Source organism: Betta splendens, chromosome 19, assembly GCF_900634795.4.
Source record: "Betta splendens chromosome 19, fBetSpl5.4, whole genome shotgun sequence".
Lineage (NCBI taxonomy): Eukaryota > Metazoa > Chordata > Actinopteri > Anabantiformes > Osphronemidae > Betta > Betta splendens.
The window spans coordinates 9,814,756-9,827,341 of record NC_040898.2 but is presented as its reverse complement, the minus strand read 5'-3'; the positions used below and the strand labels follow the sequence as shown (position 1 = coordinate 9,827,341).

General features: G+C 46.2%; 1 protein-coding gene and 1 long non-coding RNA gene across 8 annotated transcripts; both read left to right on the top strand.

Moving 5' to 3' along the window:
• The first annotated feature begins 792 nt into the window (after positions 1-792).
• On the top strand, positions 793-2,368 carry LOC114845287 (uncharacterized). The gene is made up of 3 exons (XR_003783845.3): positions 793-1,422; positions 1,918-2,025; positions 2,175-2,368. It is a non-coding gene; the product is annotated as an uncharacterized LOC114845287 (long non-coding RNA).
• A 1,410-nt stretch (positions 2,369-3,778) lies between these two features.
• brsk1a (BR serine/threonine kinase 1a) lies at positions 3,779-12,410 on the top strand. Of its 7 annotated transcripts, none has more exons than XM_029133139.3 (19): positions 3,779-5,149; positions 5,239-5,333; positions 5,500-5,585; positions 5,777-5,917; positions 6,078-6,194; positions 6,325-6,358; positions 6,802-6,870; positions 6,968-7,114; positions 7,379-7,410; positions 7,535-7,699; positions 8,070-8,167; positions 8,673-8,826; positions 8,907-8,967; positions 9,616-10,246; positions 10,398-10,446; positions 10,666-10,789; positions 11,081-11,334; positions 11,587-11,676; positions 11,926-12,066. In XM_029133139.3, the coding sequence occupies exons 1-18, from the start codon at positions 5,065-5,067 to the stop codon at positions 11,648-11,650; spliced, it is 2,406 nt and encodes an 801-aa protein (XP_028988972.1). In that variant the 5' UTR covers positions 3,779-5,064; the 3' UTR covers positions 11,651-11,676; positions 11,926-12,066. The 7 variants fall into 7 exon arrangements, with proteins under 7 accessions (XP_028988972.1, XP_028988971.1, XP_028988969.1 ...); XM_029133138.3 differs by having other exon boundaries at positions 3,780-5,149; positions 11,914-12,053; XM_029133136.3 differs by having other exon boundaries at positions 3,783-5,149; positions 11,124-11,334; positions 11,926-12,410.
• The last annotated feature ends 176 nt before the right edge of the window (positions 12,411-12,586 follow it).

The following is a 12,586-nucleotide window of genomic DNA, read 5'->3' as shown; positions in this document are numbered from 1 at the left end:
AGATTTATCTAGACCCTCAGCACCAGCCACCGCTTCACGTTCACATCCAGGCTGAAAGTCAGTGACATTTCCAGCCACCAATCAGATGCTTTATGAATTAAAGAGGCTTTTCTATAAGTAGCACGCTATTATGAGCTATTCCATTTCGTCGTGTCTGCCCATTAGTCCATTAATATAGAAAGATCTATTTTAGGCTCTTTTTTTTTGCAAAAAAATTATTATTTCAAGAACATGTCTGCCAGAACACATAGGCATTCACCTGGCACGCCAGTAGATGGCATTCTAGATTTATGGGCATTACACGAGAGGAGGGACCTCTGAAGCTGAGACAGTGAAGCGTTCTCATTTTCCGTGTTAAATGACTGGCACTGGGTTTCATCACTGGGTGTCATCAGGGATTGTAAAGACACTGCAATTAAAGTTACCATTATCATATTATCTTGCACATCAACCAACACAGGGTGTTATGAAAGTGTTAAAATATCTAAATGGTTAGTGTTCATACGTAAATGTAACTCCTTTTGTTTCCAGGTAATAAAGATTCACACGTTGTGTGTATCAGTGACTGATTTGTCGCCCTCTAGTGTCCGATTTAAACTATACCAAACAAAAAAAATCCAAAATAAATTGATAAAAAACGTATTTCATACTAATAAAAAAAGCAACATTTATTTTTATATTTTCACACACTTCCTGTCAAAAACACACATCAAGATGAGTGAAATAATAAATTAATGCCTGTTCGTGCAGGGATTAACCTCACTAATGCGGCCCACATCTGCTTTTAAGTGTATCTAGAGATGAACTTAAAAGCAGAAAACCCCTCAAAATTCTGGATTATTTTCAGACAAGTTCCTTTCTAATAGCAGGAGATACTTTGTTTTATCTGCTACGCGGCAGCTCAACCTCTTAAGCTAACATCACCATGTAAAACCAAGTCACACCTCCTTATCTCTTTTTAGGAAAAAGCCCTCTGCCACGTCCCCTGCAGGGAGTTTTTAAGGTGTAGTACGAAGCATTTGTGATGCAAAGTGGTTGACTGCAAAAGTATCTCCATATTTATTAGGTTACTTTAACAAAAGACAACCATGGATACATTTAAGGAACACTATATACACAATATAATTAGTTTTAAATAGAGAGATAAAAAAGAGAAAAGTCAGAAATGTTGGATGGCGTTTATTGTTTGCTGTGACATCCCCTGCTTTGCCCCAGTCTTAGTCCTGCCACACACAGGGTTGTACCTCCTCCCTCCCTCAGACGGTCATTGCCTCCATCTCCGTAACCAATCTGTAAGCACTCGACTGCAGCCGGTGTAGAAGCACACCTCCACAAAGTCCAGCTCTCCTCTGTCAAAATGCCAGACTCTAACGAAGCCATAGCCGCGCCGTGCCACGTTATCAGAGAGTACGTGGACAAGTGGTGAGTTCTGACAAGGCTCGTGTGCAACTGAATGTATAAAATGTGAATATGCAATTAGGAAGGTTCCTAAATTAGTCGTTAAGCTTTCTGCAGCAAGTTTGACTTTATTTTGGTTCAGCTTGTGTAAAAACCTGCAGATACAAATGTGCATCATGCGGATTGGAGAAATGACATTTACTGTGGGACTTTACGGTCTTTACTGAATCATAAATAGACCTGAGGTTTTAAACAGTGTGACCTATTGCACGTTCCAAGCCGACGGTTCATGTTACGTGAACGCAAGAAGCAACAGACGTTGAGTGTGTGTCCACGTGCAGGAGTGATTAATATTAGAGAAGCTGCTCTGCAGATTATTCACCCGTGTTCTTTGCGAAGAGCAGATACAAAGCTGCTGTGGGGGGTTTGAGTTGAGATGTTTTATTATTGGGCTGAAGTGCAGTAATCCCTCTGATGAGAATGGCAGGTGTGTTTTCTAAATGTGGCTTTGTGTTTCAGTGTCAGAGAGAAGGGAGTAGAAGACTGCAAGGATCTAATGGATGCCTTCCAGGCCTGTATAAAGACCCTGTCTGAGGGATCTTAGCAAGAAATACGCCTCAATAAAATGTAAGTTCAGACTCCAATAACCACAATTCTCGTCTGCTTCCCTGAAGGATGAGTAAACGATTCACAGTAACATAAATCCTGTGATTGTAAAGCAGAGAAGCCAAATCTCACATTCATTGTTTTTTGTTTTTTCCCCTCACGACCACCAGCATCTTTGTTCTTGCACTGGACCGAACCATCTGAAAAACAAAAGAGGGAGGTGATGACTGGTAGATACACATCCACAAAAAAAAAAAAAAATCTTTATAAATGTCAGAATTTCACAATGGAATAAATCATAACACTCTTTTATGCACTGTACATTTATAGGCAAATAAACAGAGTGTGTATATTTTCCACATGATATTGTTTCCATTTGTTTTTCTTTTAATTATGAGATGTACAGGCTTTTGGAACCTCTGCGCTGGACAAGCATAGCTGTTTGCACTGAGTTCCTCTTAATGGAATTAAGAAGAGCCTGTTAATCTCTGCGTAATCCTCACATTAGTACCTAATGTCACTTTTCCAGCTGAGCTCTGGAACTGACTAGGAGATGGTGAGAATGCACAGCAACACATTTAGAAGTGTTTTACTTGCTAAAATAATCTGAGCACAGAGTAAATGTGTTAATGATATTATTCTCATCATCCTATTCTATTAATTTCTCTTGAGGGCATGTTTGCCCCCTTATTTCAGTGCAATGACATAGTTTCATCTCTAAACAAATAGGATCAGTTTCCTTCTCGCTCTGTTTCTGATCTGTGGTTAGCGACAAATCCTTCTGGCTGTGTGCAAATCAAGCACCTAGGCTCAGATGAGGACGGGCTTTGGGGAATTATCCGCCCACACATAACATTTCAAATCGAGATTTTTGAGATATTTAAGGCACTTTGCAGATGATACTTTCAAATGTCCCACTTACCCTTTTCTATCATCTCTGTGTGACTCATCAGAGCTCAACACGTGTCAGTTCAATTATCTCCTCAGGAGTTTGTGGGATCACATTTTTATTACGGGGCTGTTTGTTGCGGGGAGGTTTATGTTCCTGTAAAGGTTGTTTATTCTCTATTATTTCTTTTTATTTATGACTGGCAAAAAAGGAAACATAGACAACCCCCCATGTTGCTGTTACATGTCATGTTTCCAAGTGATTGTCATTGTTCTTTTTATTTTTTTTTTTAAATATTATCTTCCTCACTATTTTATCACTGCAGGTGTTTTAATACTGAAGGATTAGAAGGATCAAGAAAGAAAATTATAAATATTATTATTATGAATATTATGAATATTATGAATATTATTATGGACTGGGATAAAATAACTGGTTAATCTATTAATGTACATACAACTGGAATATTCTATTCTATATTTCTAGTACTAAAAAAATAAAATAAAAATAAAACAATTCAGACTGACAATGTTATAATAGTATAAATTTCATTTAGAAATGTTTTAAGCTGCATTTTGGCTGCAGATCATTAATTTTCTCACTGGCTTTGGAGACTAATCTATGCTATCATGTTCAGTAAGTTAATTACTGCATATGGTTTATGAATTTTAACAGCAGCTGTCAGTAAAACGCAAAGGAGAGGGTGAAGTAACGTAAAAGATTGTGTCCAAGTCCAAGTATTACCCAAATCATCTACCTGAGTAAAAAGTCCCAATGCTTGTACTATAAATTCATGTCATTAAATGAACGTGTCCCATGACCAGCGGTACCGACACAGGCCAGAGTGGCACCACAGCGTCCCGTCCGCTTCCATGCGAACAGTGAGGGAGGTGCCGGTGCTGATGAGGTGAATGCAGACATAAGCGTATTTTGAGCAAGATGATCTGGAGCAGGAGCAGCGGGAGGAGGGAGGATGGAGAGGGAGTGGGACCCGGATGCTGATGCGAGTGAGGCGAAGGAAGGAAGAGAAGAGAGAAAATATCGATTTACGGCAAGAAAACCGAAGGGAGTATAATACAGGGGCCCGCACTCTGCGTGGACTATCACCGCAAGCGGGGAAGGATGCGGCACCGTCGATCATAGCGCGGCGCTGATCTGCGGTCATCTGTGCTTTTTTCACCTGCCGAGGGAGGAGGACGGCGCCGAAGGAGAGGGAAGATGCTGTGATCCGCTACTTGTAGGGATGTAGAGAGGCAGAGACGGGGGAGGGCGACAGGGAGGGGGAGGACCAGGCTACGCTAAAGATGCCCGTTCGGCGAGGAATACGCATTTCATCCGGAAACACTGCGGGAATGGCGCGGCCGCGCGACGATTCTAACCGTTCGGCGACGCCGGGGGACTTCGGGGGGAGTCGGTTCTTTTGACAGGCGGCCGTCGGCGAAGGCGTTGGGGGCTAAACTACAGCTAGCCTCGCTGCTGTGCCGTGTGGGAGAGCGGCGGCGAGGCTACATAGCATGTTGTTGCACCTGCGATGCAGGCCCGACTCACAGAACCACACTGCTTTGACTCCAGCTGACGTAATTAAAGTCCGTTGAATAGAAGCAGATGTGAACATCTGTTTGCTCCGAGGCGACACTCCGTTACCGTGACTCTGCTCTAATTGCCGTATTACCCGTCTTATATACAGTAGTTACAGTATCACCACACACGTCACAGCGTCGAAGTTACACAAATGAGCCGCTGTACAGAAGTAAACGTCATTATTTATCCAACCTCGTCATGTTCATATTTAAGGCAGCGGCCGCTGCTTAACGCGTAAACGCTGTCATCGCCGTCTCATCACCGCTTTCTGTTAAATATCAACGTCGACCGTGCGACGAGCACGTTTGCCCACGTTTATCAGCTGGATGGAACAATGCTCGTTCACCACCCAGATGTGGTGATTCAGCACCTGTTTGCATCTGTATACTCACACCGAGTATCTACAACGTAGCTGAACAGCGTCTATCATAGAAATAAGTTGAACGCCATTAAAACACAATAACTTCTGTATAGCTTGTAATATATGACAGCGATTGCAATAATATCAGTGCAGTAGTAGTAGAGTTAGTAGTAGTAGTAGTTGTTGTAGTAGTAGTAGTAGTAGTGTATTAGCCCTCTGTAAGTGCAGTATGAGTAAGGAACTGTCTCTAGGTCAGTCAGCTCAATATGTTGGGCCCTATCGACTGGAGAAAACACTGGGGAAGGGACAGACAGGTGAGTCCAGTAACACAGACCTGAGTCTGATTGGTGGCATTGACAACTGTGCATGATTTTGCCTTTGCCTCCCTCCCTGCTGCCATCAGGGCTGGTCAAGCTGGGCATCCATTGCATTACGGGTCAGAAGGTGGCCATCAAAATAGTGAACAGAGAGAAGCTGTCTGAGTCGGTCCTGATGAAGGTACAGTATGACGCCTGTGCTCACTCCGACGACCATGCTGCTAATTTCGTATACGTACTTCTCTATATTTAACTCCTATATTAGTCCCGTTCTCCGTCCTGGTGCTTGTTGGCTCTGCTTCGGAGCCTCGTTTCCTCCTTCACCTCTGTCTCTCCTCGCTAACCAGGTTGAGCGGGAGATTGCCATCCTGAAACTGATTGAGCATCCGCATGTGCTGAAGCTGCACGATGTTTACGAGAATAACAAATACCTGTGAGTTCCCCCGCTCAAATCTGCCGTCTGCACGTTGTGTTTGCCGCTGATTTCTTTTAGGAGAGTGGGTTTAAATATTACTCTGCATTCTCTGCTCCTGTCGCTGAACCCCTCGCCGATTCCGTTTGACCTGGTCTTGTCATTTGGAGGTGGAACCTTTGAATCACTGTGCTGTCTGCGTGTGTGGACAGGTATCTGGTGTTGGAGCATGTATCAGGAGGAGAGCTGTTTGACTACCTGGTGAAGAAGGGCCGTCTGACCCCAAAAGAGGCCCGGAAGTTCTTCAGGCAGATCATCTCTGCTTTGGATTTCTGCCACAGTCACTCCATCTGGTTAGTGCTGGCGTCAATTGGATTCTGGGTCATCAGCAGGGTGATAGCTGGTAAAGCTGTAATATAATGATCACAAAACGTGTGACTCCAAGCCCACAACATTACTGTTAAACCTATTTATTAAAAACAACAATCGTTTAGGTTGTGTTCTTTGTTACAGTCACAGGGACCTGAAGCCTGAGAACCTGCTCCTGGATGAAAAGAACAACATCCGTATAGCTGACTTTGGCATGGCCTCTCTACAGGTGGGAGACAGTCTGTTGGAGACCAGCTGTGGGTGAGTATCCACCTACAACGCCTGCGTTCAAACCATGAACCCAGAGTTTTCATCAACATTTTAAGTCAATGTATCTTGTTCTGCATGATAACAAGCACATCTAATACACTGTGTTTCGCTTTTATTTTAGATCACCACATTATGCTTGTCCTGAAGTTATACGGGTGAGAGTCTCCCCCCTTTCAGAGTGTGTCAAAATGTACTGATTACAAACTGATGCCACCCTCGAGGCTCAAATCTGCACAAACAAAACTATAATAAGGAACCATTCAGATTAGAAATATCCAGTCACTTGTGGTGTTTGAAGAAGGGCGATCTTTAGTCAGCAGGACACTAGAGAGCACTCATCATGCCAGATTATCCGCCTCTATCAATAAAAGATGGTTTCACTGTGGTTTGGACTGAGATTAATTTAAGTGCTGGATTAAAACGGATTACAGTTTGTCTTTTGACAGATTTAATTTCAAAGACATGAGCTTTGAAATGAGCCGTACGCGAGGAAAGCCTTAAGTCAGCTGAAAGTCTCACTGACCTTAATTAATGTGGCTCATTATTACAGTGAAATGGGCCGTGTTAAATGAATTTATGCGCATTCTGTCGTTGTCAGGGGGAAAAATATGACGGACGGAGGGCAGACGTGTGGAGCTGCGGGGTCATACTCTTTGCTCTGCTGGTGGTGAGTCTTCGGCCTGTAAACGCCGTCTAACGGCGTCGCCGTCCGCGCTCGGTTTGTGTGAAACGCCCGCTTTCTTCGCTCTTCTTCTTCGTCACAGGGCGCCCTGCCTTTTGACCACGATAACCTACGACAGCTCCTGGAGAAGGTGAAGAGCGGGGTGTTCCACATGCCCCACTTCATCCCCCCGGACTGCCAGTCGCTCCTGAAGGGCATGATTGAGGTCAACCCGGAAAAGAGGCTCACGGTACGAGACTGTGGCCTCGCATGCAGAGTAAAATAGGTCCAAACCCCCGAGATCCACATGTCATAAGTCTCAGGTGGAGACTTTATTCACATGGCAGCTTTAAGACCACAGATTCTATTTATCTTACTGTACAGAGCAAACATGTGTGAATTGACTGTTTGAAGGGTCTGGAATAAAGTGTTTACACAGCACAGCCTTGCGGCCATCTGGCTGCTAACAGACTGTAGAAAATAATGGCCCCATCTGCCCTGTCGCCCCTTACAGCTAGAGGCCATCCAGAAACACGCCTGGTATCTGTGAGTATGGCTTTAATTTGACCTGTTTGACTGTGACATGAAATGAATCCTATGATGTGGAATATGCGGCGCGCGTCGTCATGTGCTGCGCTGTGCTGCGCTGTGCTGTGTGTGCGACTCCCAGGGGCGGTCGGAACGAGCCGTGTCCGGAGCAGCCTCCTCCCAGGCGAGTGTGTGTGAGGAGAATCCTGTCCCTGACTGAGCTGGACCCAGATGTGTTGGACAGCATGCACTCGCTGGGCTGTTTCCGAGACCGAGTCAAGCTAACGCGTGACTTGCAATGTGAAGAGTAAGCATTATTATTTTTTAATTTATTGGTGTGTGTGTGTGTGTGTGTGTGTGTGTGTGTGTGTGTGTGTGTGTGGGTGGGTGTGTGTGTGTGTGTGTGTGTGTGTGTGTGTGATGGTGCACAGAAGAAAGATGCGTCCAAATTCAGGGAATGCAATCCTCCAGAGAACAAGTCCTGTGACAGTGGGCTTTGATGTGTTGCCCAGAAATATCTATTTAAAGTCACGAAAATCAAAGCAATGTTTCCCTCAAGTAGCCCTTGTCAACTTTAAAAAAGAAAGAAAGCAGAGTTTTTATGGCTGCTTTTTACAGCTAACATTTGAACACCCCGGCCGTCTTTATGAGTTCCCCTCTGTCGTTGTTTGTGTCAGAGAAAACCAGGAGAAGATGATCTATTACCTACTGCTGGACAGGAAGGAGCGCTACCCCAGCTACGAGGACGAGGACCTGCCTCCACGCAATGATGTAGGTCAGTCACTAGGGGGCGGAAGGACCCACCAGAGGGGGAGCAGCCCTTCACAGCTTCTGTTTCTCAGAGTAGAGGGTACCGCAGTCTGACACACAGGTACCCGTCACCTCTGTCAGCGAATCTGACATTCAAATACACGTTTATAATGTCTCCAGCATTGTATTTGTAAGGTTTCCTGTAAGGAAAAAACTGGGAGAGTGCAGCGATCCTGCCAGTGCGACTGAGGCTATGTTTATCACAGTCACAGATGGCTCAGCGAGTGAAAGGCCTGTGGAAGAACCGCTTTGAGCGCGTTCTTACTCTCCAGAACTGCAAAAGAGCAGTTGCACGCTGGATGAGCGAGCGAGAGAGAGAGAGAGAGAGAGAGATGCTGGAGATGAAATAACGCCTCTCCTTTTTATTCACCGCGTGTGTTTCAAGGAACACTAACAAGGCCGGCCGTTTCCCCATTGGCGAAGCAGCTGCCGCTGCGGCCGATCCCGTAACGACCTTGTCGCCTCCTCAGCAGATCCTCCGCGGAAGCGCGTGGACTCGCCGATGCTGACGCGCCACGGCCGCTGCCGCCCGGAGAGGAAGAGCCTGGAGGTGCTGAGCGTGACGGAGCAGGGCTCGCCCACGCCCCCGCGCCGGGCCCTGGACACGGCTGCACACAGCCAGAGGTACGGGCCGCACCCGCACACGCGCGCCCGCGCCCGCGCTACGCACGCTTTGATGAGTTTGTGATCTGCGCTCTCTTCAGGTCGCGTTCAGTCAGCGGAGCCTCCACCGGTCTGTCCTCCAGTCCCCTGAGCAGTCCCAGGGTAAGGGCCTGTTGGCCGCCTCTCAACACACTTTACAAGTTCTGGCTGCGTTAACGACCCGCACCATTTTCTATTATGATGTGAGCATGCACTTTGGACGAACACTACCACCTCTTATGTATTCGTTTATTTTACAAGGTAGTTCACGATGCCTTAATTCTCAGTGTGTGCTGCAGTTTTTTCTGTGTTTCACTCCTGCATTAAAACGCTTCACAACCCCGTAAAATGTCCTTTGACATGATCATGTTCTTCAGATGCACTGTCCCACCCGGCAGGTTATTTTTTGTTTTCATGTCTCTGTACTAGAACCTTATTATTTATCATTATTTTGCTGTGTTAGATAGCAAATATGTTAAAAATTAAAACGGTCCATAGAGAAAATAACCAGCCAGCAACTACACTTTCACTGCCACTGTCCTCTGTCAATACATGATCAACCCTGAACTGTCACTAAACCTTCAGTCGCATACAGTAAAAAGTAATGCTTACATTCGACTTCATGAAAACCTTATAGATTCGGCACTTTCACTACTCACAAGTTGCACTCTTTTGTCATGAGGCATGATATTCATTTCCATCCTTTCTCCATGTTCCATTCCCTCTCTTTCTTGTTTTCCATCTCTCCCACCCTACAAACCCACCCCCCAGTCCTATCAGAGCCCCGTCTTCACTTTCAGCCAATCAGATGTCACCTCTGCCACTGCTACCCCTCTCACAAAGGAGCCCAAACAAGGAAGCGCCACCACTCCTCGCTCAACACGGGCTTTTGACAAGCTCAAAGTTCCCCCCAACCCAAAGACCCAGACCCTGCCCAGCAAGGGACCTGCTGACCGACCCCATCTGCAGCCCATCAAATCCCTGCCTCTGCACAACCCATCTTCCCGCTCACCCTCTCCTTCTCCGCTCCTGTCACCCATCCCCCGTTTCTTCTTCCCTTCGTCCTCTGTCCTAAAGTCAGTGACTAAGAGCTTCTACCCAAACTCTGCCCACTCTGTGCCACAGGTAACTCCCCAGGGCTCTCCGTTGCCCACACCCTTGGGCACCCCTGTCCACCACCCTCATCACCCTTCCTCCACCCCGCCCTCCTCTTCCTCGTCCTCATCTTCCTCACGGGCGGAGGGAGGAGGAGGCGTGGGCTCGCTGTCGCTGACCCCACCCTCCAGCCCAGGAGGGGGAAGTGGCATGGCAGCCAGCAGCTCCGCCCACTGGAGGACACGCCTCAATTCTTTTAAGAACAACCTGCTGGGATCCCCCCGTTTCCATCGCCGTAAACTCCAAGGTGAATTCTGTGTGTTTCTTTAGTCTTGTTGCCGTGTAATATTAGTTGCACGGGAATGATGCAACCGGTCCAAACTAGGTAATCAGTCAAAAGGTTTCCTCATTTCAGACTTCAAATGGCAATCATATATAAACTTATTTCTCTCTTTTAGTTCCTACATCAGAAGACATGTCCAGTCTAACGCCAGAATCCAGCCCTGAGTAAGTCCCAGGCCGAGATGAGGGTTGGACCCAAGAGACACCTGTTGTAGACAGACTAATGCCGTGGCTCTTGATAAATTCAATACACTGACCTGAGAATGTGATTTTCATGTGACGACTCACAGCCCGTTGCTTGTGCTCCAGGGGTTTGGGCTGTTCTGTGTTTTCTACGGCTCCGGGTGTTCGGCCTTACTGTACTTTTTCCCGTCTGTCTCCCAGGCTGGCTAAGAAGTCCTGGTTTGGGAACTTCATCGGCTTGGAGAAAGAGGAGCAGATCTTTGTGGTTATCAGAGACAAACCTCTGAGTTCTGTCAAAGCTGACATTGTCCATGCCTTCCTGTCTGTAAGTATCTGATGTCGTCTGTCTCTCATGCCTCTCACTGTCAAAGCTGGGCTCTAGAAAACCTAGCGTTCACTGACAAAGCTCTAAAAGTCAAAGTCACACACAGTTTCATACCATATGCACTTCATTCTTTCATTATTTCAGTCTTTTTTTATTTCAATTTTCTCACTCATGGCATGTTAATAGGGCACTTTTCTTTCACAAATGGCTCACTCTTTCTCTCTTTTCCTCACCCTCACCCTTTGTCTCCCTGAACTCACGTTTGCCCCCGTACCTTTCCCGCCTCGTAAGTCTGTCGGTCTCTCTGCTTCTTCTCTGTCTCCCTACCACCCAGATCCCGTCGCTCAGTCACAGCGTCCTCTCCCAGACCAGCTTCCGGGCCGAGTACAAGTCCTCCGGCGGCCCTTCTGTCTTCCAGAAACCCGTCAAGTTCCAGGTGGACATTGCCTTTTCCGAGGGCGAGAGAGAGCGGGACAGGGAGAGGACCGAAAGGGAGGGCAGGAGAGAGACAGGAATCTACAGCGTGACGTTCACCCTGATATCAGGCAAATGGAGTGGACAGTGCAACACTTGACTATTTTCAACCTGCTTTTAATTGCTGCTACTTAAAACTAACATTCTTGGAAAAAGGTTCAATTGCTTGTTACATACAACAGGACAGATACCAGTTAAAGGATTTGTATCAGTTAATCAGCTATGTCATGATTGGACTCTAAAGCCTTGTAATAAGATTGTTTATGCACAAATATGAATATTTTTGTTCAGATATGTAAAAAATTAAATGTCCATGTCTTTAGGTCCGAGTCGCAGGTTCAGACGAGTGGTGGAAACGATTCAAGCCCAGCTTCTCAGCTCCCATGATCAACCTATGGTGCAAGTCCTATGTGGTGAGATGCCTTACACACCTGATAGTGTGGTACCAGCTTTCATATACAGTTCTGCTGTCTTAATGTCATTTAATGAAGACTAAACTGTTATATACTCATTGGATAAGGCCAATAATTTGTCATGCTAATATTGTTTTACAGCTCTGTATTGAGACATCATGCACTTACAGTCATTACACCAATTTCTGGTGATGATCAACAATTGCTTTAGAGCGACTCTCCTGTTCTTGTCTCCTGATCCCTTCCCAGATGAGAAGAACGGCCGGCCCCATGGGACCCCCACCCGCCAAAACTCGAGGCGCTCTGAGGGTGGGGGCGACAGGTGCGAGTGGGGCGACCGGGCAGATGGCGGAGGCATCGGAGGCAGCGGGGGAGTTCTGCAGCGCAGAGGCTCAGCAAAGGAGAGAACCCGATTACTGTCGTCCAATGGAACCCAGTCCCAGCCGTAGGATAGGAAGTGACGCCGTGCAGCAGGACGCCGAGTTTCCCCAGGAAGAAGACAGTAGGACTTCATCTCCAGGTGTCCCTGCAAGCCACGAGCTATTCCTACTCCTCCTCCTTGACTTATCGAAGGCGATTGCAAGGATTGGCTTTTTCCCTATCATTCTATTTTTCCCCAACAACTCAACAATATTTTGTTTTTTCGGCTTTTGGACCAACAGAATTCCCACAAGAAAGCAGTGTTAAGGAACTACCCTTTAATGAAAAAATAAGATATGAACGAGTAGTTTGGTGTCCATCATAAACACAGCTTCACAGATCCAAGTAGGAGTTTTGAAGTGCTAATGTGCATGTCAGTTAGCAAATAGGATGCTGGCATGATAAGATAGGCTAGACTGTCATATCATTGCTATACAGTATCTGATGCCAAAAGCAAATACGTGTTGTGATGGTTCTCTAAATTACTCTT

Excerpts from the sequence above, each read along its gene's own strand:
- brsk1a (XM_029133135.3), top strand. The coding sequence starts at position 5,065 with ATGAGTAAGGAACTGTCTCTAGGTCAGTCAGCTCAATATGTTGGGCCC. Across the intron at positions 5,918-6,077 it reads TGCCACAGTCACTCCATCTG|TCACAGGGACCTGAAGCCTG; the intron begins GTTAGTGCTGGC and ends TCTTTGTTACAG. Across the intron at positions 11,677-11,913 it reads TATGGTGCAAGTCCTATGTG|ATCCCTTCCCAGATGAGAAG; the intron begins GTGAGATGCCTT and ends TCTTGTCTCCTG.